We start from the raw sequence: 27,742 nt of genomic DNA, 5'->3' as shown, positions 1-27,742 counted from the left end.
AATACATGGTTACATCAAGCATGTTGAACATGCCAGTAGTGTAGACGCGGTGCTCCATGCCTGCATGGGTGCTTGCTGCGAGTCTGTGTCTGCTACAATGTCCAACTGTGTGGTTGCGACCGACTGCTGCGCGCATCGAAACAGCTGTGCAGTTGCTAACCAATGACAATCGGAGGAAATCTTTCGGAGTATAGATTCCCAAGCAGCCGTATTTATACACAACCTACACATCATCAAAGCATCCCTTTTGCAATGCCTGTCAGAACGCTTGGTTTTCCGTGAGCGTGAAGATGCGTTGGTATTCAAAGTCGTATACCTGTAGGACAAGTCATGGACTGAACAGGGTTTTGGACTCACTTGTGGAATTTTATGCTTGCCCGTGGCACGATGCCTTATCTGACTAAACCGCTGTTTTTACTCTTCTGTTTGGTCGTTACTGGGGAATACCGTAGGCTTGGACACCGAGTACGGAGATGGACGGAAACCGTGGAGACGGTAAAGCATGGACCAGAGACCACAAAGCACGGCCCGTAAGTGGTACCCGAATATTGATCACCCAGGTGTGGGTGTTTGTTGCGCAATCGTTCAAGATCTGTTCCATGTCTGTCTGTCAATATGGGTCATTGCTATGATGTGTCTGGACTTTTAATGTCATCTGAGGGGTACACAATATTCTTCTTCATCAAAGGTTAAATTTCACCAAACTTGCTATCACTCTTTCTTGATGTAGTAGATTAGAACATCATGACAAACACTGATGATGATGAAGTAGAAAAATAAGATGTTGATGATCATTGCGATGAAGATTATAAAGATAGTGATTGTGATGATCCAAGCAGACAATCAAAATTCAGTGTTGATATAGCCTAATCATTCATTGTGCACTGCAGACAGAATTGGACATGGAAAAAATATTCAATAACTACAGTCATTATAAAGGGATATATGAGAAAGATCTCTATCTGGTAGCAATTGAGCCTGAGGATGAGGTTAAAGAGTGACAGAAAGCAGTGCAAATGCATCATGACCCAGACAGAAGGTGATCGTTTCAAGTTTTACACTAGACAGCCAGGGTAGTACCTATAGGTACTTGTTGTTCCTACTCATCAATGACAGGTTAGCAGCTGGCAGCCAGTGCCTCCAGTGCGATCAAAGCACGACCACGTCTCTCAGGCACGTTTTGTCTATCTGTCAAAGATGGGAGCGGGCTGCAGATAACATGTTACTGTTATCATCAGGGCCAGCTCCAGACATAAAGGACATAAGCACTGGGAAGCTTGATAAGCTAGCTCACATTGCTAATAATAACGTTAGCTAGCTTGATTAACATTGACATATGGTCAAACTAACTACATTCTCCATATTGACAAGTTCTAATTGTCTAAAAATGATTTGTAATCATCTTTTGGTTGAAAAGGTGAAAGGTCGGTAGTCAAACATCACAACTTAGCTACTCCAGGAACAACATTTTCTCTGAGTTTCTCATTTGAAGGGTCATTCAAGTGCAATTTCCCACTGGTAACTATGAGCTTCCAATACCACATGAAATCAGTAATGGCCAAACGTGTAGAATAGCAGGAAATTTGCTTGAAAATTAATTTGAAAAACTGAAATAAATGATCTCCACCCCAAAATGAGTATCATGAAATATGTCATAAAATGGCCACATTTTCTCCCCGCCCCATGGCAAAATGTGTAGAACTTCAGAAAACTTGCTTTAAAACTGGAATATTTTCTCTACACCCCATGGCAAAATGTGTAGAATTGCAGGAAAGGAACTCAAAAATAAAATATGTTCTCTCCACCATCAATAGGGGGGGGGAACTAAAATGTCTCACTTAGGGTCCCCAAAAAGCTAGAGTTGGGCCTGGTTATCATTGAAAAGCAACATTTCCCATTCAGCTTTGATTGTGCTCGATATTTACATTTTTTATTTAACCTTTATCTACGCAGTTCTATTGTAGTTCTATTGTTCCCATAGAGACCAAGGTCTCTTTGGCAAGGGAGCCCTTTACAAGAACAGGCACATTTGTAACCAGTGCATTTAATGGAGTCAAAGGCTTCCCAAATAGCACCCTATTCCCTATATAGTGCACTACTTTTGTGCACTACCAGAGCCTTATTGCATTATGCTCATAAGTAGTACACTAGGAAAAAAAGGTCCCATTTAGGACACGGACACATTCGGATTCCTAATGGCTTTCGCAATAACGCTCATTTAGAATGTCCTTTGTGTAAATTATTCCACCAGTTATCAACTCATCATTCATTAATATGGTGTTGTCTTGATTTGTCATCTCCCAGTTCCTTGACAAAGAAACCTCCAGATGTGACCAAGAATCGCAAGCTGAAGACAGAGCAGCTTCTGAAAGTAGATGATCATGATTTCACCATGAGGCCGGCATTTGGAGGTAGGGATCACACACACACGCACGCATACGCACACACTGGCCGAAGAGACCAGATATGCTCTTATTGGATGGTTTTTGGGGGACACCATTTGTATGTAAGATGTCATGTAAAACACAACATGCAGGAACTGCTATTAGATTTCTCATTCATAGTATTGACCGACCTTAGCTGAATGTACTCACTCTAAGTCACTCTGGATAATAACATCTGCTGAATGTGAAATGGTAATGCCACGTATGCCATTTCCATAGTGCTAGTTCAATTCACTCAGTTACTGATTTCAATGGTTTAGCTGTTAGTCCATTCAGAGTACTGTCCAACATGACAGGTCAATTACACACCTTCAGTAAAGGGAGAGAATGTGCTCAATTCTTATCCTCCAATTACATAAAATGAAACTTTATTTATACAGCACATTTCAGACATGGAATGCAACACAATGATCTTTACAGGGGAAAAAAACTAATAAAAGCAATGAAATATTTACCACAAAACAAACATAAGAGGATAAAAAACTAAAGAATAACAATAAAAACTGAACGATTAAAAAGCACCCCATGGAAAAGCAAAGCTAAAATTATCCACCGTTTTGCCGCGCTCAGGATCTCTTGGAAGGCTACTCCAGAGGCTGGGGGTATAATAACTAAAGGCTGCCTCTCCATGACTCTTGGTACTAGACTTTGGGATAGTTAAAAGGCCAAAGGACCTGAGGGACCTACTTGGTACGTAACTTAAAAGCATGTCAGACATGTATTGGGGTGCACAATCGTGGATTGATTTAAAAACCAAATTAATTATAAAACCCACAGGCAGCCAGTGCAGAGACCTTAACACCGATGTAATGTGTGATCTCCGTCTGGTCTTGGTCAGTACCCGTGCTGCAGCATTCTGTATGTTTTGCAGTTGATCAATGGCTCTCTTGGGTAGACCAGACAGGAGAGCATTACAGTAGTCAAGCCTGCTTGTCATAAAATCATGGATGAGTCTCTCTGTATCAGCCTGCGAGAGAAACGGACGCACCTTGGCAATGTTCCTCAGGTGGTAAAAAGCTATTTTGGTCACATTCCTAATGTGTCATTCGAAATTGAGTTCAGAATCTAAAATAACACCTAGGTTTTTTACCTGGTGTTTTATCCTTATTGCCCGTGAATTGAAATGTGTGGACAGATTCTCTCTGTGCTTTGTCTCCAACAATAAGTACCTCAGTCTTGTCTTGATTTAGCTGGAGGAAGTTGTGAACCGTCCAAGTATTTAAATCACAGTCTAATAATTTATCCTCTGGTTACACAGAAATATAAGGTTATGTATCGTCTGCGTAGGAGTAAAAATCTCTGCTGTGCTTTCTGATAACGCTGCCAAGGGCGCACATATATAAACTGAACATTACCGGAACCAAAATCGATCCTTGTGGAACGCCACATGTGATATGTATTTTCTCTGAGTTATGTTCACCAAGGGTGATAAAAAACTTTAAATAAATCCTAAATAGGTTAAATAGATCCTAAACCAATTTAGAACTCAACCGGAGAGTGCAACCCACCTCTCCAGTCTGTCCAGAAGGACATCATGGTGAACAGTGTCGAATGCATCACCTTAAATCCAAGGACGGAGAAATGTTTGGCATCTGTGTTGGCTTTAAGATCATTTACCACTTTAATTAAGGCTGTATCTGGGCTGTGGTGGGCCCAAAAACCAGATTGGAACTTTCCAAAAATACAGCTGGCATTTAAAAATCTTTTAGCTGTTTGAAAACCAATTTCTCCAGAATTTTGCTTAAGAATGGAAGGTTGTAGATTGGCCCAAAATTGCTAAGAGCTGAAGAATCTAGATGACCTTATTCAGAAGGGGTTTCATAGCAGGTTTTAGTGCAGGTATGAAGAAGCCTGTGAACAGGGAGTGATTAACAATAACTTGCACTTCTTCAGATATTAAATTAAAATCTGTTTTAAAGAACGTGGTGCGGATTGGAACAAGAAGGCAGGTAGAAGGCTTAAGTTGTGATATCACTATCTTGAACATGTCTGTGTCAACCAGGGAAAATAAATCCATAGTGCCTTTGCGTGGTAGGCTAGGGTACACATCATTCAACTTCTCATCAGGTCTTGCTTGACTGACACCCAGCCTATTGTTGTTATTTATCTCTGAAATATGCTGCAAACTCATCACATTTAGATGATAGATGTGGAGGAAAGTTCACATAGGTTTGTGGGGTTAGGATTTATCAGGCCATCAATGGTCAAGAAGGGAATTCTCAAATTATTCTGATTATTAGTGATCAAGTTAGAAAAAAGAGCCGTCTGGTATTTCTAATCGCCTTGTTATATAGTTGAAGTCAGAAGTTTACATACGCCTTAGCCAAATACATTTAAACTCAGTTTTTCACAATTCCTGACATTTTCCTAGTAAAAATTCCCTGTCTTAGGTCAGTTAGGATCACCACTTTATTTTAAGAATGTGAAATGTCATAATAATATTAGAGAGAATGATTTATTTCAGCTTTTATTTCTTTCATCACATTCCCAATGGGTCAGAAGTTTACATACACTCAATTAGTATTTGGTAGCCTTGCCTTTAAATTGTTTAACTTAGGTCAAACATTTCGGGTAGCCTTCCAGAAGCATCCCACAATAAGTTGGGTGAATTTTGGCCTATTTGTCCTGACAGAGCTGGTGTAACTGAGTCAGGTTTGTAGGCCTCCTTGCTCGCACACGCTTTTTCAGTTCTGCCCACAAATTTTCTATAGGATTGAGGTCAGGGCTTTGTGATGGCCACTCCAATACCTTGACTTTGTTGTCCTTAAGCCATTTTTCCACAACTTTGGAAGTATGCTTGGGGTCATTGTCCATTTGGAAGACCCGTTTGCGACCAAGCTTAAACTTCTTGACTGATGTCTTGAGATGTTGCTTCAATATATCCACATAATTTTCCTCCTCATGTTGCCATCTATTTTGTGAAGTGCACCAGTCCCTCCTGCAGCAAAGCACCCCCACAACATGATGCTGCCACCCCCATGCTTTACGGTTGGGATAGTGTTTTTCGGCTTCCAAGCCTCCCCCTTTTTCCTCCAAACATAACAATGGTCATTATGACCAAACAGTTCTATTTTTGTCTCAACAGACCAGAGGACATTTCTCCAAAAAGTATGATCTTTGTCCCCATGTGCAGTTGCAAACCATAGTCTGGGTTTTTAATGTCAGTTTTGGAGCAGTGGCTTCTTCCTTGCTGAGCGTCCTTTCAGGTTATGTCGATACAGAACTCGTTTTACTCTGGATATAGATACTTTTGTACTTGTTTCCTCCAGCATCTTCACAAGGTCCATTGCTGTTGTTCTGGGATTGATTTGCACTTTTCGCACCAAAGTACGTTCATCTCTAGGAGACATAACGCGTCTCCTTCCTGAGTGGTATGACGGCTGCGTGGTCCCATGGTGTTTATACTTGCGTACTATTGTTTGTACAAATGAACATGGTACCTTCAGGCGTTTGGAAATTGCTCCCAAGGATGAACCAGACTTGTGGAGGTCTACAATATTTTTTCTGAGGTCTTGGCTGATTTCTTTTGATTTTCCCATGATGTCAAGCAAAGATGCACTGAGTTTGAAGGTAGGCCTTGAAATATATCCACAGGTACACCTCCAATTGACTCAAATTATGTCAATTAGCCTATCAGAAGCTTCTAAAGCCATGACATGATTAACTGGAATTTTCTAAGCTGTTTAAAAGCACAGTCAACTTAGTGTATGTAAACTTCTGACCCACTGGAATTGTGATACAGTGAATTATAAGTGAAATAATCTGTCTGTAAACAATTGTTGGAAAAATGACTTGTGTCATGCACAAAGTATATGTCCTAACCGACTTGCCAAAACTATAGTTTGTTAACAAGAAATTTGTGGAGTGGTTGAAAAACGAGTTTTAATGACTCCAACCTAAGTGTCCGACTTCAACTGTATATGCCAAGTTACTCACTCAGAATATCATAATGGGACCTGCAACTTCTCCTGCTTGTTAGAAAAGCAAAGCACAAAGTTAGGTTCTTACTGTCTGGAACCTATAAATACTTTGCCATAAGTATAATTATACAGTAGTTGCGTAATCAATTAGATTTGCTGTCTTGGACCTGAGTTTTAAGCATAGATTTAGAGTAAGTAGAGTGGACATCCCCATTCAAGTCAATGATACCATAACGGGTGCACTGATTCTATCCTATTCTACTCTATTTTAATTCTATAGTTTTAAGCCTCTTTCGGTTACCTCCAAATAATTACATTTCTGACATCCAGCTACCCCACTTTAAAGCATCTGAAAAGGAATTATTCAAGCTGTCTACTAAGTTGGCACATACTGTAAACTCTAACTTGTTATAGCCTACAAACTTGACTCCTCGTGTTCTTTGTGCAGTAGCGTGTTGAGAACAGTTCATGAGATGCTTCATGGATTTCCTGCTCAAACTGTAAGTGAATTTAGAGAGTATTTCTTAGTGCTTTGAGTCTTTGAAATCTAAGCAGTAGACTTGTATTATTGGATGTGTTCAGATGAGACTGTTGCTCAGGGCTAGTCTTTGTGTTGATGCACATAAAAGTTTGCTTCGTTCGTCGCAGCCGAGAAATCTACCACCCCAAACTTTAGGATTGTTTTCTTTGTGACAAAGACAGCTTTTTTAACGATGTTTGGAGATGCTGCATTTGAAAACGAGAGAAAAGAGAGGACAGAAAGAAAGAGCATGCGCAAGTCTTCTTTTCTTTTGATGTTATCTTCTCAACTTGTTTCTTGTTTGGAGCCGATCTGATGAAAGTTTCTGTTTTGGGGGGTGTAGAGGGGCTTGTCTCCTCGACTGTGACAGGGATCATTACTGCAGGGGAACGAATGTGTGGCACATCGATCAGCAGGGGGTCACACACACACACACACACACACACACACACACACACACACACACACACACACACACACACACACACACACACACACACACACACACACACACACACACACACACACACACACACACACACACACACACACACACACACACACACACACACACACACACACACACACACACACACACACACGAGGATACATGGAAACTGACTCACCCAGGCTCAAACAGTATCCTCCTCTCCTTGAAGAGAAACACGCCTGTGGAGTTACACAGGACTAGTACAGAGGATCTAGTGGTTTTTAACTTTCTGCATGCAAATGGCCCAGTAAAGGAGATTTTCCCTGTACATGCTTGGCTTATTTTAGCCCCTCTCCTTGCATTTTAAAAGGTTGTGGGAAGTTTAAAGTTAATGTATGCATGTCTTGGGACGCCTGCAGTTAGTAGGCTTACATTATAAAACTGTGTTGCCCTCCTACCCTTAGACTGTATAGTGTGGCGGATGAATCAGAATTAGTTGGGTAACATAGATAATTAAGATGTTTGATTTGAATAATATGCTTCTGTGAGATACTTGTCATTAGAATGTATCCTTTTGGACTATAGTGTTGGCAGTTGCACTTTTCCCTCAGCTGGGGCTCAGTCACTTGGGGCCCAGAGAGGGGAGAGGTCAGGCTTGTCTTTCACATGTCCCTGGTGCTATGCAGAATATCAGAAAGGGAAGAGACAGAATGGAACATTGTCTTCATATGTGAATGTGTCTTTACCTATTCTTAAACCATGCGAAGGGATGGCGTGATTAATGGGGAACCAATTACTTGTCTACACAATGTCTGTGCGCCAGTCACTCCCTCCTTTTCCCATTGGGGGGAGGTGTATGGCAGTGTCTGAAAACATTGTATGTCCTCTCTCATCTTACACTTATCCTGGGACAGTGTATGACCTAGAGGCTCACTCCCCTCAGTGAGCTTGTCCAGGAGTGGGGTCAAGAGGGGGTTTACTTGAGATGGGAGTATCTAGAGTTGATAATTGATATATGCCATTGTATGAGTTGGTGTTTTTGTACTATGAAGTACCACGAACGAGATTAGAACCTCATCTGAAGGACCATTGAACGATAATTTATAGCGAATGTTATCTGGTTATAGGATACTCCTTTCTCAAGTAAAAGTCCCTTTGTGAAGAGTTCCTAAGATCTGTAGTTCGTCATGTAGGCTGAGAGGGGTGTATCTTGGCTATAAAATATCTTTGTAATTTTCTGTAGTCACTTTCAATGGTCCATTAGAGATAGCGCATCATTGAAAGTCAAAGGCTATTGCAAAGCTCTTATTAAAAAATATGTAATTTAAGCATAACTCTGACTGGTGTGTAGTTTGTAACTCTCCTCATTTGGTAAAGCAGAAAAATGCCACTACAATAGTCATATAGTTTGACATTTCAGGTGTTTCATCCGACAAAAGTGAAAAGGTCTAATCTAGTGCATTGTTGGATGGATTCATTGCTATTAATCCGGGGTAAAATAATGCATTAATGCATTAATCTTGCTTATCCATGAAAAGGGGAGTACTCTGGTATCATGTGATGCATGGAGATGTAGAGAGAGAGAGCATTGTGCACCATTCACATGATAATGTGTACTGGATGTCAAGTGAAGACACTGTGCATGCTTTTCAGAAATGTGCTGGTTTTCTGAAATTAAGGATTTATCTCAGTCCACAAGGTCAACAGTGAGGTTCACTTTTACTCTTTAACCACCACAATAAATCACACAGTCAAGTTCCCTCTCACAGCCGAGGAGAGGAGAGGAAGGGAGAGAAGAGGAGAGGAAGGCAGATGAGAGGAGAGGAAGGAAGATGAGAGGAGAGGAGAGGAGGGGAGAGAAGAGGAGAGGAAGGCAGATGAGAGGAGAGGAAGGAAGATGAGAGGAGAGGAGAGGAAGGGAGAGAAGAGGAGAGGAAGGCAGATGAGATGAGAGGAGAGGAAGGAAGATGAGAGGAGAGGAGAGGAAGGGAGAGAAGAGGAGAGGAAGGCAGATGAGATGAGAGGAGAGGAAGGAAGATGAGAGGAGAGGAGAGGAAGGGAGAGAAGAGGAGAGGAAGGCAGATGAGATGAGAGGAGAGGAAGGAAGATGAGAGGAGAGGAGAGGAAGGGAGAGAAGAGGAGAGGAAGGGAGATGAGAGGAGAGGAACAGAGAGAAGAGGAGAGGAAGGGAGTGGAGAGGAAGGGAACGGAGAGGAGAGGAACAGAGAGAAGAGGAGAGGAAGGGAGTGGAGAGGAAGGGAGAGGAGAGAAGAGAAGAGGCAAACACATTGTAAACAATTTGCCACTGTGTACACAGAGACATTACTTCTCTATGGCTGGAATATGGCTATGCTCTGCTTTGACATTCATGAATCTGCCAACTCAGAAGTGTCATGAACAGCAGTGGTCGATAACATAATCCTGAACCACCCAAATGGCGTGCTCTCCCGTGTATGTGTGTACTGTTTTATGTGTGTGTGTGTATTTGTGTTTTTGTGTCTGTCCGTCTGTCAGTCTGTGTGTTAGAGGTTGACCAGCATGGCCGATTAATTAGGGCTGATTTCAAGTTTTCATAACAATCGGTAATCAGCATTTTTGGATGCCGATTATGGCCGATTACATTGCATTCCATGAGGAGACTGTGTGGCAGGCTGGCCACCTGTTACGCGAGTGCAGCAAGGAGCCAAGGTAAGTTGCTAGCTAGCATTAAACTTACTTTATAAAAAACAATCAATCTTAACATAATTACTAGTTAACTATACATGGCTGATGATATTACTAGGTTAACTAGCTTGTCCTGCGTTGCATATAATCAATGCGGTGCCTGTTAATTTAGCATCGAATCACAGCCTACTTCGCCAAATGGGTGATGTTTTAGCAAAAGTGAATTCGCGAAAAAAGCACAATCGCTGCAGTTATGTACCTAACCATAAACATCAATGCTTTTCTTAAAATCAATACACAGAAGTATATATATTTTTAAACCTGCATATTTAGTTAACAGAAATTAATGTTAGCAGGCAATATTAACTAGGGAAATTGTGTCACTTCTCTTGTGTTTATTGCACGCAGAGTCAGGGTATATGCAACAGTTTGGGCCGCCTGGTTCGTTGCGAACTAATTTTCCAGAATATTACATAATTATGACATAACATTGAAAGTTGTGCAATGTAACAGAAATATTTAGACTTAGGGTTGCCACCTGTTTGATAAAATACGGAACGGTTCCGTACTTCACTGAAAGAATAAATGTTTGTTTTCGAGATGATCGTTTCTGGATTTCACCATATTAATGCCCAAAGGCTCGCATTTCTGTGTTTATTATATTATAATTAAGTCTATAATTTGATATTTGATAGAGCAGTCTGACTGAGTGGTGGTAGGCAGCAGCAGGCTCGTAAACATTCATTCAAGCGTCACTGTGTTTGCCAGCAACTCTTAGCAATGCTTGAGTCACAGCGCTGTTTATGACTTCAACTCCTGAGATTCCTAAGACAACAACATAGCATGGCAGCAACACATGACAACACAGCATGGTAACGACACAACATGACAATAACATGGTAGCAACACAACATGGCAGCAGCACAACATGGTACAAACATTGTTGGGCACAGACAACAGCACAAAGGGCAAGAAGGTAGAGACACCAATACATCACGCCAAGCAGCCACAACTGTCAGTAAGAGTGTCCATGATTGAGTCTTTGAACGAAGAAATTGAGATAAAACTGTCCAGTAAAATAGCTCTGCACTGGCTGCTATGGCCTTAAGGCGTCCGCATGCTTCCCAGACAAAATTGTTCAGAAGAGTTTGTGCATATATTATGATTACATTTTGTGACATTTTTGTTCTTTTTATACTTCGGTAAGTTTTTTGGGGGGGGCTGTTCAGGCACACACATTTTTTTCTCAAGGCAAGCCAAAGTCAGTAGCTGAAGTCTGTAGCCGAAGTCTACGCCCCTTCGTCGGTGATTGGTCAACAATAGGGATTCTTTAAAATAGTCTTGGTTGTCATTCAACGAAAGATTACTTGTTTTCAGTATTTCATTGAGAAATACTGCACCAAACATTATTGTTATTATTACTATTTATTCTTTATTAACCCATCCACCACCTGCTAAACCTCTTAGTTAGATGTCAAATTGAGCGACTAAGATCTCCTTGAGTTATTTTAGATTCGTTCAGACTATTCTGGCTATGGCGTCTCAAGATGGACAAACAGTACTATTGCCGCTTTTTTCTAATTCTTCAAGCAAAGGTCTTTTAAGGGAGTATGCGAGGACCAGCCGAACTGAAGCATGCTGACGCCTTAGCCGAGCCTACCCATCGCATCTAGATTTGTATTGACCGCTGTAGTTAGCTGCTAGCCTTAGCTTAGCTTAGCCTAGCCTAGCCTAGCTGGAAACATGGCTGGATTTGGGGCAGAGGGAAAAATGTGCAGTTTTATCATGCTATTCTACACATTTTGCTATGAGGCTAAGAGAACATTTTGCAGATTCAAAGCTAATTTCCTGCAATTCTACACATTTTGCCATGTCTAGAATTGAGACTTACAGATGGCCCTCAACCAACAACAAAATATATATATATTTAGGTCGTAGCTCCGGGGCACGTGCACTTCGTGCCCATTCGTAAATCCAGCTCTTGCCTGAAATGCTAACGATCATGACCAGATTAAGCTGGCAGGGGTTTCTCTTGCTGACCGCGTGGATTAGCACATGATGCACCAGGGACTTCTGCTGACAGCTGTTTACCATCCATAACTCTCTTTCCCAACAAACAGACGAAATGGGCTGCAAGGCTGGCTCAGTTTAAAGGACACAGTTAAAGTACTGAGTAGTACTAAGATTTACAGTACGGACAGTAATGAGTAGTACTAAGACTTACAATAAGTTAGTACTGAGTAGTACTAAGACAATTAGTACTGAGTAGTACTAAGACTTACAGTACAGACAGTAATGAGTAGTACTAAGACTTATAGTACAGACCGTAATGAGTAGTACTAAGACTTACAATACAGTTAGTACTGAGTAGTACTAAGACAGTTAGTACTGAGTAGTACTAAGACTTACAGTACAGACAGTAATGAGTAGTACTAAGACTTACAGTACAGACAGTAATGAGTAGTACTAAGACTTACAGTAATGAGTAGTACTAAGACTTACAGTACAGACAGTAATGAGTAGTACTAAGACTTACAGTAATGAGTAGTACTAAGACTTACAATACAGTTAGTACTGAGTAGTACTAAGACAGTTAGTACTGAGTAGTACTAAGACTTACAGTACAGCCAGTAATGAGTAGTACTAAGACTTACAGTACAGACCGTAATGAGTAGTACTAAGACTTACAGTACAGACAGTACTGAGTAGTACTAAGTATTATTGTAACATACATAACACTAGTAGTGACATCGTCTTACTGAACAACATTGTTGGGGTGATCAATAGATTTAAATTGAGACTTTTTCTGAATTCCAAATGGCATCTTATTTTCTACACAGTGCACTGCTTAGGAATAGAGTACCGTATGTGATGTAGCCTCAAGACATTACCAGTTTGCAATGTTTTATTTTTTTCAAGTGAGACTCTGTGTCTGTAGGCCTACTTCACCCAAACTTTGTTCCACAAAGCACTAAAAGATGGCAACATGAGGTCCTTGGACAGAGGGTTTGCATCAGTGCATTTTTTATTCAGTCACTCCAGGAGGTCTTTTTACCCTCAGTTGATGTCCTTTAAAGACATTTTATGTGCAATATGCTGCCACGTTTCTGATGTGGAGTTGGAATATCAATAGTATGAGTTTTTCATTAATTCATAGACCTACTATTTAATCATTCATATCATCCTTTAATGCAAATTGACTCCAGACAACTTCTGTCTGTACACAGTGTAGAGCCCTGGTGTAGACAGTGTAATACTCCTGATAATAGCGTCTAGACTGCTGCACTATTACAGTCGCCACTTAGTTCAATGAGTTAAGATGTCACCAACGCAGTAAATGTTTTTAACTTTCACCACCAAACGAGTGCTTTTGCTATTTCAACTAAGGCTGCATTCATACTTAAAGGGGAATGGTAACACTCTCCTTAAAATTACCCCTTTTTGCAATTATTATTTATGGTAAAGTAAGGCATAAAGATGAATGAAATAAATACATTTGACTATAGAGTTTAATTATAACGTAACTCTAAACAAAAATTAAATGGAGTGTTCAAATCCTTTTAAACTTTTGACATTTTGAAATCCCATTCAAGTCATCGTATCAATATTAGCATTTTTTTTACTTACTGCAACTCTTAATCGACATGTTTGTTTTGAAATAGAAATTCAATGTACCAGCCATCACCATGCTGTTAATGGATTTATCTCAAGTTGTAAAAAGAGAACATTGCATTGATGACTACTATGCAGAAACAGTCAGAAGCTATTGATCTCCTGGGTCTCTTTTAGTACAAATGTCAGAACTGGGACAAATTTAGAGCAAATCGAACCAAGGTCAGAGTGAAAGGATGCAGATTGGCTAACTGTGTGTGTGTGTGTGTGTGTGTGTTTGTGTGTGTGTGTGGAGGGGGGGGGCTTATCTGACATCCATAAGCCTGATATACACACACACGCACACACACATTGAGTTAAAAACTATAGGGAAATGAAAAGGTTTGCCCAGTGGGGAGTGGGGGTGTTTATTCGAACATGTACCAGCATGGTTTACCCAACACAGAGTCATATGAATGTGGATCTAATCCGATCACAGATTCCCCAGGAGAGATATGTACATACATGTAAACAAATAACCAATAGATTGTAGGATGTGTTGCTGCGTGATATACAGTAGTATCTATGGCAGAGTGAAACAACCATGCAACTCCAGTTCTAGATCTTTCCTCTATAGTTATGTGTCCACGTGATGTTAATAGATGTCATTTAGAGTGAGGATGTAGCACTTAGGTTAGTTACAGTATTGTCTGTGCTAGTTATCCCAATTAACGAAAGCCTTTATTTCACCCAGTGATGCAAACACAAATAGGAAGTTGCATCATGTACATCATATCGCATGTAGTGGCAAAGCTGGTTTGTTCTATAATTGCTTCCACAGACAAGCTAAAAACCATGCATCTTATTAGGGGAAAGAGAGGCACTTTGAAATCTATGCTATTCCCAAATGGCACCCTATTCCCTAAATAGTACACTACTTTTGATCAGAGTCCTATGAGCCCTGGTCAAAAGTAGTGCACTATAAAAGGAATAGGGTGCCATTTGGGATGCTCATCTCAGCCCATATACTCTGATTGATGAAGAAGACGGATTCAGAAGCAAAAAACTTGGAATACGTTCCACATTAAGAACTTAGAATACGTTCCTCATTAAGTGATTTTGACCACATAAAATCTAAAAGCAGCTGGCAGGCAAATCTACATTTACAACCTCTTCTGAAATGTCAGCTGTAATTTTTATTTTCTCTAATAATGTCTTCACTGCAGTGAATCTGTCTCCATATATCAGTAGATGCTATTCAATCCAGATCATATTTAGGGCTTGTCCCCCTCTGCCTCTCAGACAGTGTATGTTTAGATCCTAAATGTCAACCGATTCCATGGGGTGTGGTCAAAACACTATAAAGCGAATATGGTGCTATTTCAGATGCAGACAGTGATAATTCCTTTATCATTTTAGTAATCCCAAAGTGCCATAAAGAACCCTTCTCTGCTGCTGTCTCAAAGGCTTTGGAAGGCACTGACTCTAATCTGGCATTTATCGTGTCCTCTAATCTCATCAGATTACAGACTGTATTGATACATAAAGTGTATGACATAGAGGTATGCAGGAGAGTATGTGCTGCTGCGTGACAGTACGTGTTATACATACTGCACCAGACTGGCAATGTGAAGTGGTCTGATTAATATTATACTCATTTTGAGGAGGTCGTAGGTTTCTGATTTACAGAAACGGATCAATGTGAAATGTAACGTGTTGCATCAGGTCAGAGAAGTGAGTCCAGATGTCATTCACTGTGTGCTGTAACCTATGTTCTTCATCCTGGGCTTGTATTTCTAAAGCGTCTCAGAGTAGGAGTGCTGATCTAGGATTAGCACCCCCCCGTCCATTCATTTATATATATATATATATATATATATATTTTTTTTTTTAAATGATCCTAGATCACCACTCCTACTCTGAGACACTTGTGCCGTGTTTCCATCTGAGATTTTACCCCATTTGTTCTACTTAAAAGGCTCAGACTTTTCTGCTTCCATCTATGCGGGCCAGCATCCCATGTCTCACTGGGCCACGGCTCCAGCGGACCTGCTCTGATTTAGAGCCACTGATACTTTTCAGATTGTATTTACATAACAATGGCTAACTGTGAACTTTAACACTTACTTACAAAGCATTCTGTTGCCACAAGTCTTTAGTGTCACACTCCTAATAGAAACAATATAATACTAAAGCTCACATTATCATTAAACACTGATGACAAGCTGGTGTGGGGTAAGTCTTAGGTGGAAGTGCAGCATTGATCAATATTGAATATGGCACTGTGGGTCTCGTATGGACCCTGGTCCTCCTTTGAATTACACAGATTCAACTGTTACTTACTGGTGGCCCCTGTGGGCGTAGCAGCGATACTGCAAGTCCAGTTATTACATGGAAAGGCAGAGAAGACAGAGGCTTTTCCAGTACTTGGCCTAGTTTTTGTTGTCAGAGTGCAGTTGCGGAATGTGGGCTTGATTCTTTGCTCCTCTGCCCCCGAACTGCTGAATTGGTTCTAAACCCGATCGTTTCCGCTCCCTTTAAGTCTACAGTTCTAGACTTGAGTCAGGTTTTGACGAGTGAGTCATTGCCGAGCAACAATTTCGCTGTAAAGTTCAAAGCTGTATCATTGACTTAATTGCCTGTAAGGAAATACGGTACATCCGCTGTAACTAGGTGTCACCGTCTATGAGCCACCTGATACTTTAAATACGCTACAGAAGCTGTAACTAGGTGTCACCGTCTATGAGCCACCTGATACTAGTATACTTTAAATACGGTACAGAAGCTGTAACTAGGTATCACCGTCTATGAGCCACCTGATACTGGCATACTTTAGTTTGTTTAAAGCAAAATGAACACAGACGCTACCTTGCTCCAAAACTAAGGTGCATGAATTGAGGAGCTAACTGAAGAGAAGAGGAAATATAGCAACTTGGAGGACATTGGAAGTGGATCAAAATGCTTGTTCCTTGTTAAAACCAACACTTTTTGTCCCATAGTCTTCATCCGTGTTTCTGTATGCTGTATATTAATATGCTGTAGTTTGTTCAAATCCTTTTTTCTGTGGTTTCTTTCTTTTTGTTTCCCAGGCCCTGCTATCCCAGTCGGAGTGGACGTACAGGTGGAAAGCCTGGATAGCATCTCAGAAGTAGACATGGTAGGTTGAAGTACTCTGAAGTTATGACGCAACAACTTCAACTCCGCATTGCAGAAACTATGTGAGAGTAAAATCCCCACATCATTAACATTTAAGTAATTATTTCCTGTATCTAAATTGACACGGTTTGTTGGAGTATTTTTGTGCTAGCTAAATCCCTTGAGATCTAACAGACTGTAGCATATTGATAGTCGTTATTGACCACGCAGATGGGCATCATAATGATGGGTACTCCCAACTGTTGCTATTATTATATAATGAGAGTGGGCTGAAAGAGGGGGTGAGAGGAAGAGTAGGAGGAGGAGGGCTAGTAGGAGGGGGTGAAGGTGAGAAGGAAGAGGCGTAAGTGGAGGAGGAGGTGTAAAGCGAGGAGGAGTAAGAGGAGGCAGAGGAGGAGGAGGCGTAGTAGGAGTGGGTGGAGGTGGGGAGGAGGAGGCATAGGAGGAGGAGAAGGTGTAAGTGGAGGAGGAGGCGTAAGGGGAGGAGGACTAGAAGGAGGGTTGTAGGAGTGGATGGAAATGGAGAGGAGGAGGCAGAGGAGGAGGTGTAAGTGGAGTAGGAGGAGATGGAGGGGTAGTAGGAGGAGGTAGAGGTGGGGAGGAGTGGGCAGAGGAGGAGGCGTAAGTGGAGCAGGAGACGTAAGGGGAGGGGGAGTAGGAGGAGGCATAAGTGGAGGAGGCGTAGTAGGAGGGGGGAGAGGAGGAGGCGTAAGGGGAGGAGGCAGAGGAGGAGGAGGAGGTTTCAGTCTCTTTGTAGTAGAGCTCAACCCCAGAGGTGTGAGAGGTTGCAGAGAAATCAAAGCGACTGATCTGAACTTATCTGCTCTGTCCGTTGACTTTCAGCCGACACTTAATTTCATCCCCAACAGGATTTGAACCCAAAGTTCTGTAATTTCAGACAGCTGGGTTAAAGACTTGCATTTATATAATATAGTACTTTTTGCAAAGTCATAGCTTTATTTTCTGGGTATAATTCACTCATTGGATAACTCAACCCCAAATGTCCTCAGTAGCATAGTTACTATGCTTGAGTATGATGATTCACCTGCATAGTTACTATCCTAGAGTATGATGATTCACTGGGCATAGTTACTATGCTAGAGTATGATGATTCACTGGACATAGTTACTATGCTTGAGTATGATGATTCACTGGACATAGTTACTATCCTAGAGTATGATGATTCACTGGGCATAGTTACTATCCTAGAGTATGATGATTCACTGGACATAGTTACTATCCTAGAGTATGATGATTCACTGGGCATAGTTACTATCCTAAAGTATGATGATTCACTGGGCATAGTTACTATGCTAGAGTATGATGATTCACTGGGCATAGTTACTATCCTAAAGTATGATGATTCACTGGACATAGTTACTATCCTAGAGTATGATGATTCACTGGGCATAGTTACTATCCTAGAGTATGATGATTCAATGGGCATAGTTACTATCCTAGAGTATGATGATTCACTGGACATAGTTACTATCCTAGAGTATGATGATTCACTGGACATAGTTACTATCCTAGAGTATGATGATTCACTGGGCATAGTTACTATCCTAGAGTATGATGATTCACTGGGCATAGTTACTATCCTAGAGTATGATGATTCACTGGACATAGTTACTATCCTAGAGTATGATGATTCACTGGACATAGTTACTATGCTAGAGTATGATGATTCACTGGGCGTAGTTACTATCCTAGAGTATGATGATTCACTGGGCATAGTTACTATCCTAAAGTATGATGATTCACTGGACATAGTTACTATCCTAGAGTATGATGATTCACTGGGCATAGTTACTATCCTAGAGTATGATGATTCAATGGGCATAGTTACTATCCTAGAGTATGATGATTCACTGGACATAGTTACTATCCTAGAGTATGATGATTCACTGGACATAGTTACTATCCTAGAGTATGATGATTCACTGGGCATAGTTACTATGCTTGAGTATGATGATTCACATGGCATAGTTACTATGCTTGAGTATGATGATTCACTGGACATAGTTACTATCCTAGAGTATGATGATTCACTGGGCATAGTTACTATCCTAGAGTATGATGATTCACTGGACATAGTTACTATGCTAGAGTATGATGATTCACTGGGCATAGTTACTATCCTAGAGTATGATGATTCACTGGGCATAGTTACTATCCTAGAGTATGATGATTCACTGGACATAGTTACTATCCTAGAGTATGATGATTCACTGGGCATAGTTACTATCCTAAAGTATGATGATTCACTGGGCATAGTTACTATGCTAGAGTATGATGATTCACTGGGCATAGTTACTATCCTAAAGTATGATGATTCACTGGACATAGTTACTATCCTAGAGTATGTTGATTCAATGGGCATAGTTACTATCCTAGAGTATGATGATTCACTGGACATAGTTACTATCCTAGAGTATGATGATTCACTGGACATAGTTAATATGCTAGAGTATGATGATTCACTGGGCATAGTTACTATCCTAGAGTATGATGATTCACTGGGCATAGTTACTATCCTAGAGTATGATGATTCACTGGACATAGTTACTATCCTAGAGTATGATGATTCACTGGGCATAGTTACTATCCTAAAGTATGATGATTCACTGGGCATAGTTACTATGCTAGAGTATGATGATTCACTGGGCATAGTTACTATCCTAAAGTATGATGATTCACTGGACATAGTTACTATCCTAGAGTATGATGATTCACTGGACATAGTTACTATCCTAGAGTATGATGATTCACTGGGCATAGTTACTATTCTAGAGTATGATGATTCACTGGGCATAGTTACTATCCTAAAGTATGATGATTCACTGGACATAGTTACTATCCTAGAGTATGATGATTCACTGGGCATAGTTACTATCCTAGAGTATGATGATTCAATGGGCATAGTTACTATCCTAGAGTATGATGATTCACTGGACATAGTTACTATCCTAGAGTATGATGATTCACTGGACATAGTTACTATCATAGAGTATGATGATTCACTGGGCATAGTTACTATCCTAGAGTATGATGATTCACTGGACATAGTTACTATGCTAGAGTATGATGATTCACTGGACATAGTTACTATCCTAGAGTATGATGATTCACTGGACATAGTTACTATACTAGAGTATGATGATTCACTGGACATAGTTACTATCCTAGAGTATGATGATTCACTGGGCATAGTTACTATCCTAGAGTATGATGATTCACTGGACATAGTTACTATGCTAGAGTATGATGATTCACTGGGCATAGTTACTATGCTTGAGTATGATGATTCACATGGCATAGTTACTATGCTTGAGTATGATGATTCACTGGACATAGTTACTATCCTAGAGTATGATGATTCACTGGGCATAGTTACTATCCTAGAGTATGATGATTCACTGGACATAGTTACTATGCTAGAGTATGATGATTCACTGGGCATAGTTACTATCCTAGAGTATGATGATTCACTGGGCATAGTTACTATCCTAGAGTATGATGATTCACTGGACATAGTTACTATCCTAGAGTATGAGGATTCACTGGGCATAGTTACTATCCTAAAGTATGATGATTCACTGGGCATAGTTACTATGCTAGAGTATGATGATTCACTGGGCATAGTTACTATCCTAAAGTATGATGATTCACTGGACATAGTTACTATGCTAGAGTATGATGATTCACTGGACATAGTTACTATCCTAGAGTATGATGATTCACTGGGCATAGTTACTATTCTAGAGTATGATGATTCACTGGGCATAGTTACTATCCTAAAGTATGATGATTCACTGGACATAGTTACTATCCTAGAGTATGATGATTCACTGGGCATAGTTACTATCCTAGAGTATGATGATTCAATGGGCATAGTTACTATCCTAGAGTATGATGATTCACTGGACATAGTTACTATCCTAGAGTATGATGATTCACTGGACATAGTTACTATGATAGAGTATGATGATTCACTGGGCATAGTTACTATCCTAGAGTATGATGATTCACTGGGCATAGTTACTTTCCTAGAGTATGATGATTCACTGGACATAGTTACTATCCTAGAGTATGATGATTCACTGGGCATAGTTACTATCCTAAAGTATGATGATTCACTGGGCATAGTTACTATGCTAGAGTATGATGATTCACTGGGCATAGTTACTATCCTAAAGTATGATGATTCACTGGACATAGTTACTATGCTAGAGTATGATGATTCACTGGACATAGTTACTATCCTAGAGTATGATGATTCACTGGGCATAGTTACTATTCTAGAGTATGATGATTCACTGGGCATAGTTACTATCCTAAAGTATGATGATTCACTGGACATAGTTACTATGCTTGAGTATGATGATTCACATGGCATAGTTACTATGCTTGAGTATGATGATTCACTGGACATAGTTACTATCCTAGAGTATGATGATTCACTGGGCATAGTTACTATCCTAGAGTATGATGATTCACTGGACATAGTTACTATGCTAGAGTATGATGATTCACTGGGCATAGTTACTATCCTAGAGTATGATGATTCACTGGGCATAGTTACTATCCTAGAGTATGATGATTCACTGGACATAGTTACTATCCTAGAGTATGATGATTCACTGGGCATAGTTACTATCCTAAAGTATGATGATTCACTGGGCATAGTTACTATGCTAGAGTATGATGATTCACTGGGCATAGTTACTATCCTAAAGTATGATGATTCACTGGACATAGTTACTATGCTAGAGTATGATGATTCACTGGACATAGTTACTATCCTAGAGTATGATGATTCACTGGGCATAGTTACTATTCTAGAGTATGATGATTCACTGGGCATAGTTACTATCCTAAAGTATGATGATTCACTGGACATAGTTACTATCCTAGAGTATGATGATTCACTGGGCATAGTTACTATCCTAGAGTATGATGATTCAATGGGCATAGTTACTATCCTAGAGTATGATGATTCACTGGACATAGTTACTATCCTAGAGTATGATGATTCACTGGACATAGTTACTATGCTAGAGTATGATGATTCACTGGGCATAGTTACTATCCTAGAGTATGATGATTCACTGGGCATAGTTACTATCCTAGAGTATGATGATTCACTGGACATAGTTACTATCCTAGAGTATGATGATTCACTGGGCATAGTTACTATCCTAAAGTATGATGATTCACTGGGCATAGTTACTATGCTAGAGTATGATGATTCACTGGGCATAGTTACTATCCTAAAGTATGATGATTCACTGGACATAGTTACTATGCTAGAGTATGATGATTCACTGGACATAGTTACTATCCTAGAGTATGATGATTCACTGGACATAGTTACTATGCTAGAGTATGATGATTCACTGGACATAGTTACTATCCTAGAGTATGATGATTCACTGGACATAGTTACTTTCCTAGAGTATGATGATTCACTGGACATAGTTACTATCATAGAGTATGATGATTCACTGGGCATAGTTACTATCCTAGAGTATGATGATTCACTGGGCATAGTTACTATCCTAGAGTATGATGATTCACTGGACATAGTTACTATCCTAGAGTATGATGATTCACTGGGCATAGTTTTGCACAATTGCTGGATGTGTTTGTTTTTCATCACAAAGTTTTTACATTTTAAACCATTCCATTGGTCCACTCACCTTGGGTAGCAAGAAATGCAAAACTAGTGCACCTAGTGTTTCCATTTTCCGGTCATCCACACGTTAGTTAGACATTAAACTTCCCTTCCTCTCCTCCAATAGGACTTCACCATGACCCTGTACCTGAGACACTATTGGAAGGACGAGCGTCTGTCCTTCACCAGCTCCACCAATAAGAGCATGACATTTGACGGGCGTCTGGTCAAGAAGATCTGGGTGCCCGATGTGTTCTTCGTCCACTCCAAGAGATCCTTCATCCATGACACCACCACAGTCAACATCATGCTCAGGGTCTTTCCTGACGGACACGTTCTGTATAGCCTGAGGTGGAGCTGGGATGCTTTGGGGACTAGGGTTGCAAAATTCCCATGTTTTCCAGAGATCCTGGTTGGAAGATTCCCCGTATCAGAGGTAGCAGGCAATACAGAATCCTCCAATCGGGATTTATGGAAAACCTAGGCATTTTTGCAACCTTACTGGGGACATTGTGCAGGTCATTCTTTGTCATGCAGGGTTGGGATCAAATCAGTTTTCAATTAACTTTCTATATTGACTAGTGCTGGGCTGAAACAAAAACCTACACACGCTGCTCCAAAGTGATTGACTCCTCATATTGTTAATACTTTGAATGATGTACTTAGCTGTTGACTTAAGAATTTTAAATGTATTCAGTTTGGAATATTAATAGTATCCTAACATTTTATACTAAACATAACATGCTTCTGTGCAGGATGTAGGTATGCTGACACCTGGACAAGAAGATTCATTTGCATTTTGCTCCTGTTGTTAGTTAAAATTAGAAATGTGCTTCTGGCTGGTGATGTTTTTTTCTTAATTTTTGTTTCTGTTTTTGAAAACTAGGCCAAAATGTGAAGGTACTACTAAGTTGTTGTTTATTGCCAGATAGTTTGGTCTTTTATGCTGCTCAAAGTCATTCACCAGACAATGGATGCACAAATTGTGTTTTAATGGCTTGAGAACATGCTCATTGTTATTCATGACAGTGGCCCTGTTGTTTCACATCGTCTACTACATACAGTTATAGTGTTGAGGTTTTGAATTGGTGTGTGTGGAACAGTAAGGACAACATAAATCCAAACTTTATTTGGTGTTGTGAACAGAGAGTGTAGCGAGCCTATAATATCTACAAGAACGTAATGTTATGTGTTGTAAGGATCATGGAGGAATCTTAAAGTTGTTGATGTCACATCATGGATCTGTGTTGTCCTTACTGTACAGGGTGACAGTGACAGCAGCCTGTAACATGGACTTCAGCCGCTTCCCTTTGGACACCCAGTCCTGCTCCCTGGAGCTAGAGAGCTGTGAGTAGGCTAACCTTCAGAATTTCATTCAAAATCTTCATTGTCCTTTAGAAAATATGTCAGGGCATACTATTTAGTATTTTCTGTCTACAGTATACACAAACAGAACAGTATTATTGAGAATATGTAAATGTTTTTAAGGTTTATGTAGGCAGTGAATAATTAGATGGGTAGACAGGCAAAGAGTAGAGACCCACAGATGTCAATTTCATTGAAAACAACATTGATTCAACCAGTGGGGGAAGTTAGAAAGGCAGGGATTGAACTCAGGACCATTGGTTAATACAGTACACGTGCGTTTCCTGCTGGGGTTGTTACCACTGATCCACACAGGCACCACATTTATCTCTAACGTTGGTTGTGCCCCCAGATGCATATACGGATGAGGACCTGATGCTGTACTGGAAGAGTGGGGATGAGTCCTTGAGTACGGATGACCGTATCTCCTTGTCTCAGTTCCTCATCCAGAAGTTCCACACCACATCTCGGCTGGCCTTCTACAGCAGTACTGGTAATAATCACCATAGCCATGTGAGAATCACATATTCCCAGAAAAATTCTGGTGACTTTGCAAAAACTCTCTGGTTTTCCAGAAATCCTTGGTTGGAATAAGCACAAAATCTGGAATCCTCCAACCAAAATTTCTGAAAAACCTGGGAATTTCTGGAAAGTTACCAGACTTTTTCAACTCTACCAGTGATATTATTATTGATCCATACCTACCCATTGTGTTCCTCCTCATGTACAGGCTGGTACAACCGTCTGTACATCAACTTCACCCTGCGGAGACACATCTTCTTCTTCCTGCTTCAGACCTACTTCCCGGCTACCCTCATGGTTATGCTGTCCTGGGTGTCCTTCTGGATTGACCGCAGGGCCGTCCCAGCTCGTGTCTCCCTGGGTAAGATGCTAGCGCTACTATGGAAGATCAATATTCAGAAGTGATACAGTTAATGCTGTTTCTAGTTTCTATATAGGTATGTGTATGTATATATGTGTATATGTATGCATACGTATATGGATATATATATTTACCCAAAAAAATATGGGGGAATGGAAATGATGCAGACAATTACATTGGAAGCAACATTCTTTCCGCAATACTAAGCTGATCCACCCCTAAAAAAAAAATAAAAAAAAAAAAAAAAAAAAATGCTGTTTCTAGTGCTGCTTAATCCCCTCATTGCCAGATATCAGGCTTTCTGTGTATTTCACAGTTATTACAGTGTATTTCAGAGGTTGGAACAATAAAGCCATGTCTGTCAGACCTTTTTAAAGTGCTGGTGTATGATGAAAGTAAACATATTTAAAGATAGTTTGATTCTTCGACAGGGTCTGACTGTCTTCTTGGAAAATAATACAGAAGAGAGCAGTCTTGAACTCTTGTTGTTTCCTTCTCCTATTCCCTGCAGGTATCACCACAGTGCTCACCATGTCCACCATCATCACTGGAGTCAACGCCTCCATGCCCAGAGTGTCCTACATCAAAGCAGTGGACATCTACCTGTGGGTCAGCTTCGTGTTTGTCTTCCTGTCTGTCCTGGAGTACGCTGCTGTCAACTACCTGTCCACCGCACAGGACCGCAGGGAACGCAAGATGAGGGACGAGATGAGGGAAAGGGCCAGGTCACAGGTAATGAAATGCTACCACAGTACTGTGTGTCTAAAACCTTTTTCGAAGACAAAATCGCAATATCTCTTGAGAATACAGTTGGCTTTTCATTTCATGCAGTTTGGTTGGATTAACAGACACTTCTCACGTGTTATACTTCCTTGTCTCTTCTACGGCCAAATCTAACGTATGCCAACACATTCATTTTTGGTCAAATCTCTCATTGACATGAATTCAAAAGATCAAATTACAGGCTTGCATCTCAAGTTAGTTTAGTTACATTTTCCCTGGCACAACCTTTGTCTTTCTCACCTTCTCTCCTGACCTGCAGTCGCTGCCCTGCACCTGTGGCATGTCCCAGACCAGGACCATGCTATTAGACGGGACCTACAGTGAGGCGGACACTAACAGCCTGGCCGGCTACACCTCAGGAACTATGGGGCCCGAGGAGGACATGGATATGCCCCGCGACATGATGACTGAGAAGCAGCCTCCTGGAGAACACACAGTGGTCCACCTGTCTGCCAGCAGCGAGTCAACGACAACCAAGAAGAAAGGCATCAGGGCCCTCAATATTATCCAGAATACACACGCCATCGACAAGTACTCCAGGATGTTATTCCCTGGCTCCTATATTCTATTCAACATAATCTACTGGTGTTCATACTGTATAGGAGCGTAGGGTCTACTGTTTAGGAGTGTAGGGTCTAATGTTTAGGAGTGTAGGGTCTAATGTTTAGGAGCGTAGGGTCTAATGTTTAGGAGTGTAGGGTCTAATCTTTAGGTGCAGTATTGGGCCTGGTCAATAGTAGTGCACTATCTAGGAAATAGGGTGCCATTTGGGATTCATCCCATGTTCATCAAATGAATGTGTTTAACACACTCATCAAGGAGAAGAGAGACTGTAGTTGGTGTTTACATGGACATTTGGTACTAATGACTAATATTTAGGATGGACTTTTGGCACTGGTCTATATGAGACTGATCTATACTGAAAAAATATATAAATGCAACATGCAACAATTTCAACAATTTTACTGAGTTACAGAAATCCACCAATTGAAATTAATTTCTTATATCCTAATCTATGGATTTCACATGACTGGGCAGGGGCACAGCCATGGGTGGGCCTGGGAAGGCATAGGCACACCCACTGGGGAGCCAGGCCCAGCCAATCAGAATGAGTTTTTCTCCACAAAAGGGCTTTATTACAGACATAAATATTCCTCAGTCCCATCAGCTGCCTGGGTGGCTGATCTCAGATGATCCCACAGGTGAAGAAGCTGGATGTGGAGTTCCTGGGCTGGCGTGATTACACGTGGTCTGCGTTTGTGAGGCCAGTTGGACGTACTGCCAAATTCTCTAAAACGACGTTGGAGGCGGCTTATGGTAGAGAAATTAACATTAATTTCTCTGGCAACAGCTTTGGACATTCCTGCAGTCAGCATGACAATTGAACGCTCCCTCAAAACTTAAGACATCTGTGTTATTGTGTTGTGTGACACAACTGCACATTTTAGAGTGGCCTTTTATTGTCCCCAGCACAAGGTGCACCTATGTAAGTATCATGTTGTTTAATCAACTTCTTGTTATGCCTGTCAGGTGGATGAATTATCTTGGCAAAGGATAAATGCTCACAAACAGGGATGATATTTGTGCATATGGAATATTTCTGGGATCTTTTATTTCAGCTCATGAAACATGGGACCAACAATTTACATGTTGCGTTTATATTTTTGTTCAGTATATATGGGTCTGTGCTTACTATGTATATTAAGGTAAGTGTGACTCACTCGTGAAGGATGAAAGAGATGGCGAGCATCTGAGAGACAGAGACTGAGTTCTATGTGGATATTTGGCACAGATGACAAGAGAAAAGCACTCGAGAGAGAGACGTTCTTCATCATCCCACTCTAGCTTTTGTGAAATCCTCTTAATGTATTCCACAGCGTGATTGATTGCTCTGCAAGTGCGTATCAGCGGTTGTTTAAAAACTATTTTGTCCACAGAAGTCTTTTGTACAAATGTACAGTATGTCTACAATGTTGTTAACTTTGCATTCAGGTCTATTTGACCAAGTACCAGTTTAGCCTGGTAGTGGAGTATAATGATTGTGTGTCAAATGTAGTGCACGACAGTATATAGAGAATATGATGCCATTAGGGACACACACTTTGACTGTACAGTAAATTGCTCTGGATTAGAGCGTCTGCTACATACAGGACCAGTCAAAAGTTTGGACACACCTACTGATTCAAAGGTTTTTCTTTATGTTTACTATTTTCTATGTTGTAGAATAATAGTGAAGACATCAAAACTATGAAATAACACATATGGAATCATGTAGTAATCAAAAATGTGTTAAACACATCAAAATATAT

General features: G+C 40.6%; 1 protein-coding gene across 1 annotated transcript; it reads left to right on the top strand.

The window, feature by feature from the left end:
- On the top strand, positions 1–27,372 carry LOC129812824 (gamma-aminobutyric acid receptor subunit rho-2-like). Its single transcript, XM_055864721.1, has 9 exons — positions 1–530; positions 2,305–2,411; positions 16,659–16,726; positions 22,530–22,753; positions 23,667–23,749; positions 24,120–24,260; positions 24,498–24,650; positions 25,162–25,382; positions 25,693–27,372. The coding sequence occupies exons 1-9, from the start codon at positions 370–372 to the stop codon at positions 26,041–26,043; spliced, it is 1,509 nt and encodes a 502-aa protein (XP_055720696.1). The 5' UTR covers positions 1–369; the 3' UTR covers positions 26,044–27,372.
- Positions 27,373–27,742: the final 370 nt, after the last annotated feature.

Source organism: Salvelinus fontinalis, chromosome 16 (assembly GCF_029448725.1).
Source record: "Salvelinus fontinalis isolate EN_2023a chromosome 16, ASM2944872v1, whole genome shotgun sequence".
NCBI lineage: Eukaryota > Metazoa > Chordata > Actinopteri > Salmoniformes > Salmonidae > Salvelinus > Salvelinus fontinalis.
This window is presented reverse-complemented; position numbering and strand designations above follow the sequence as displayed.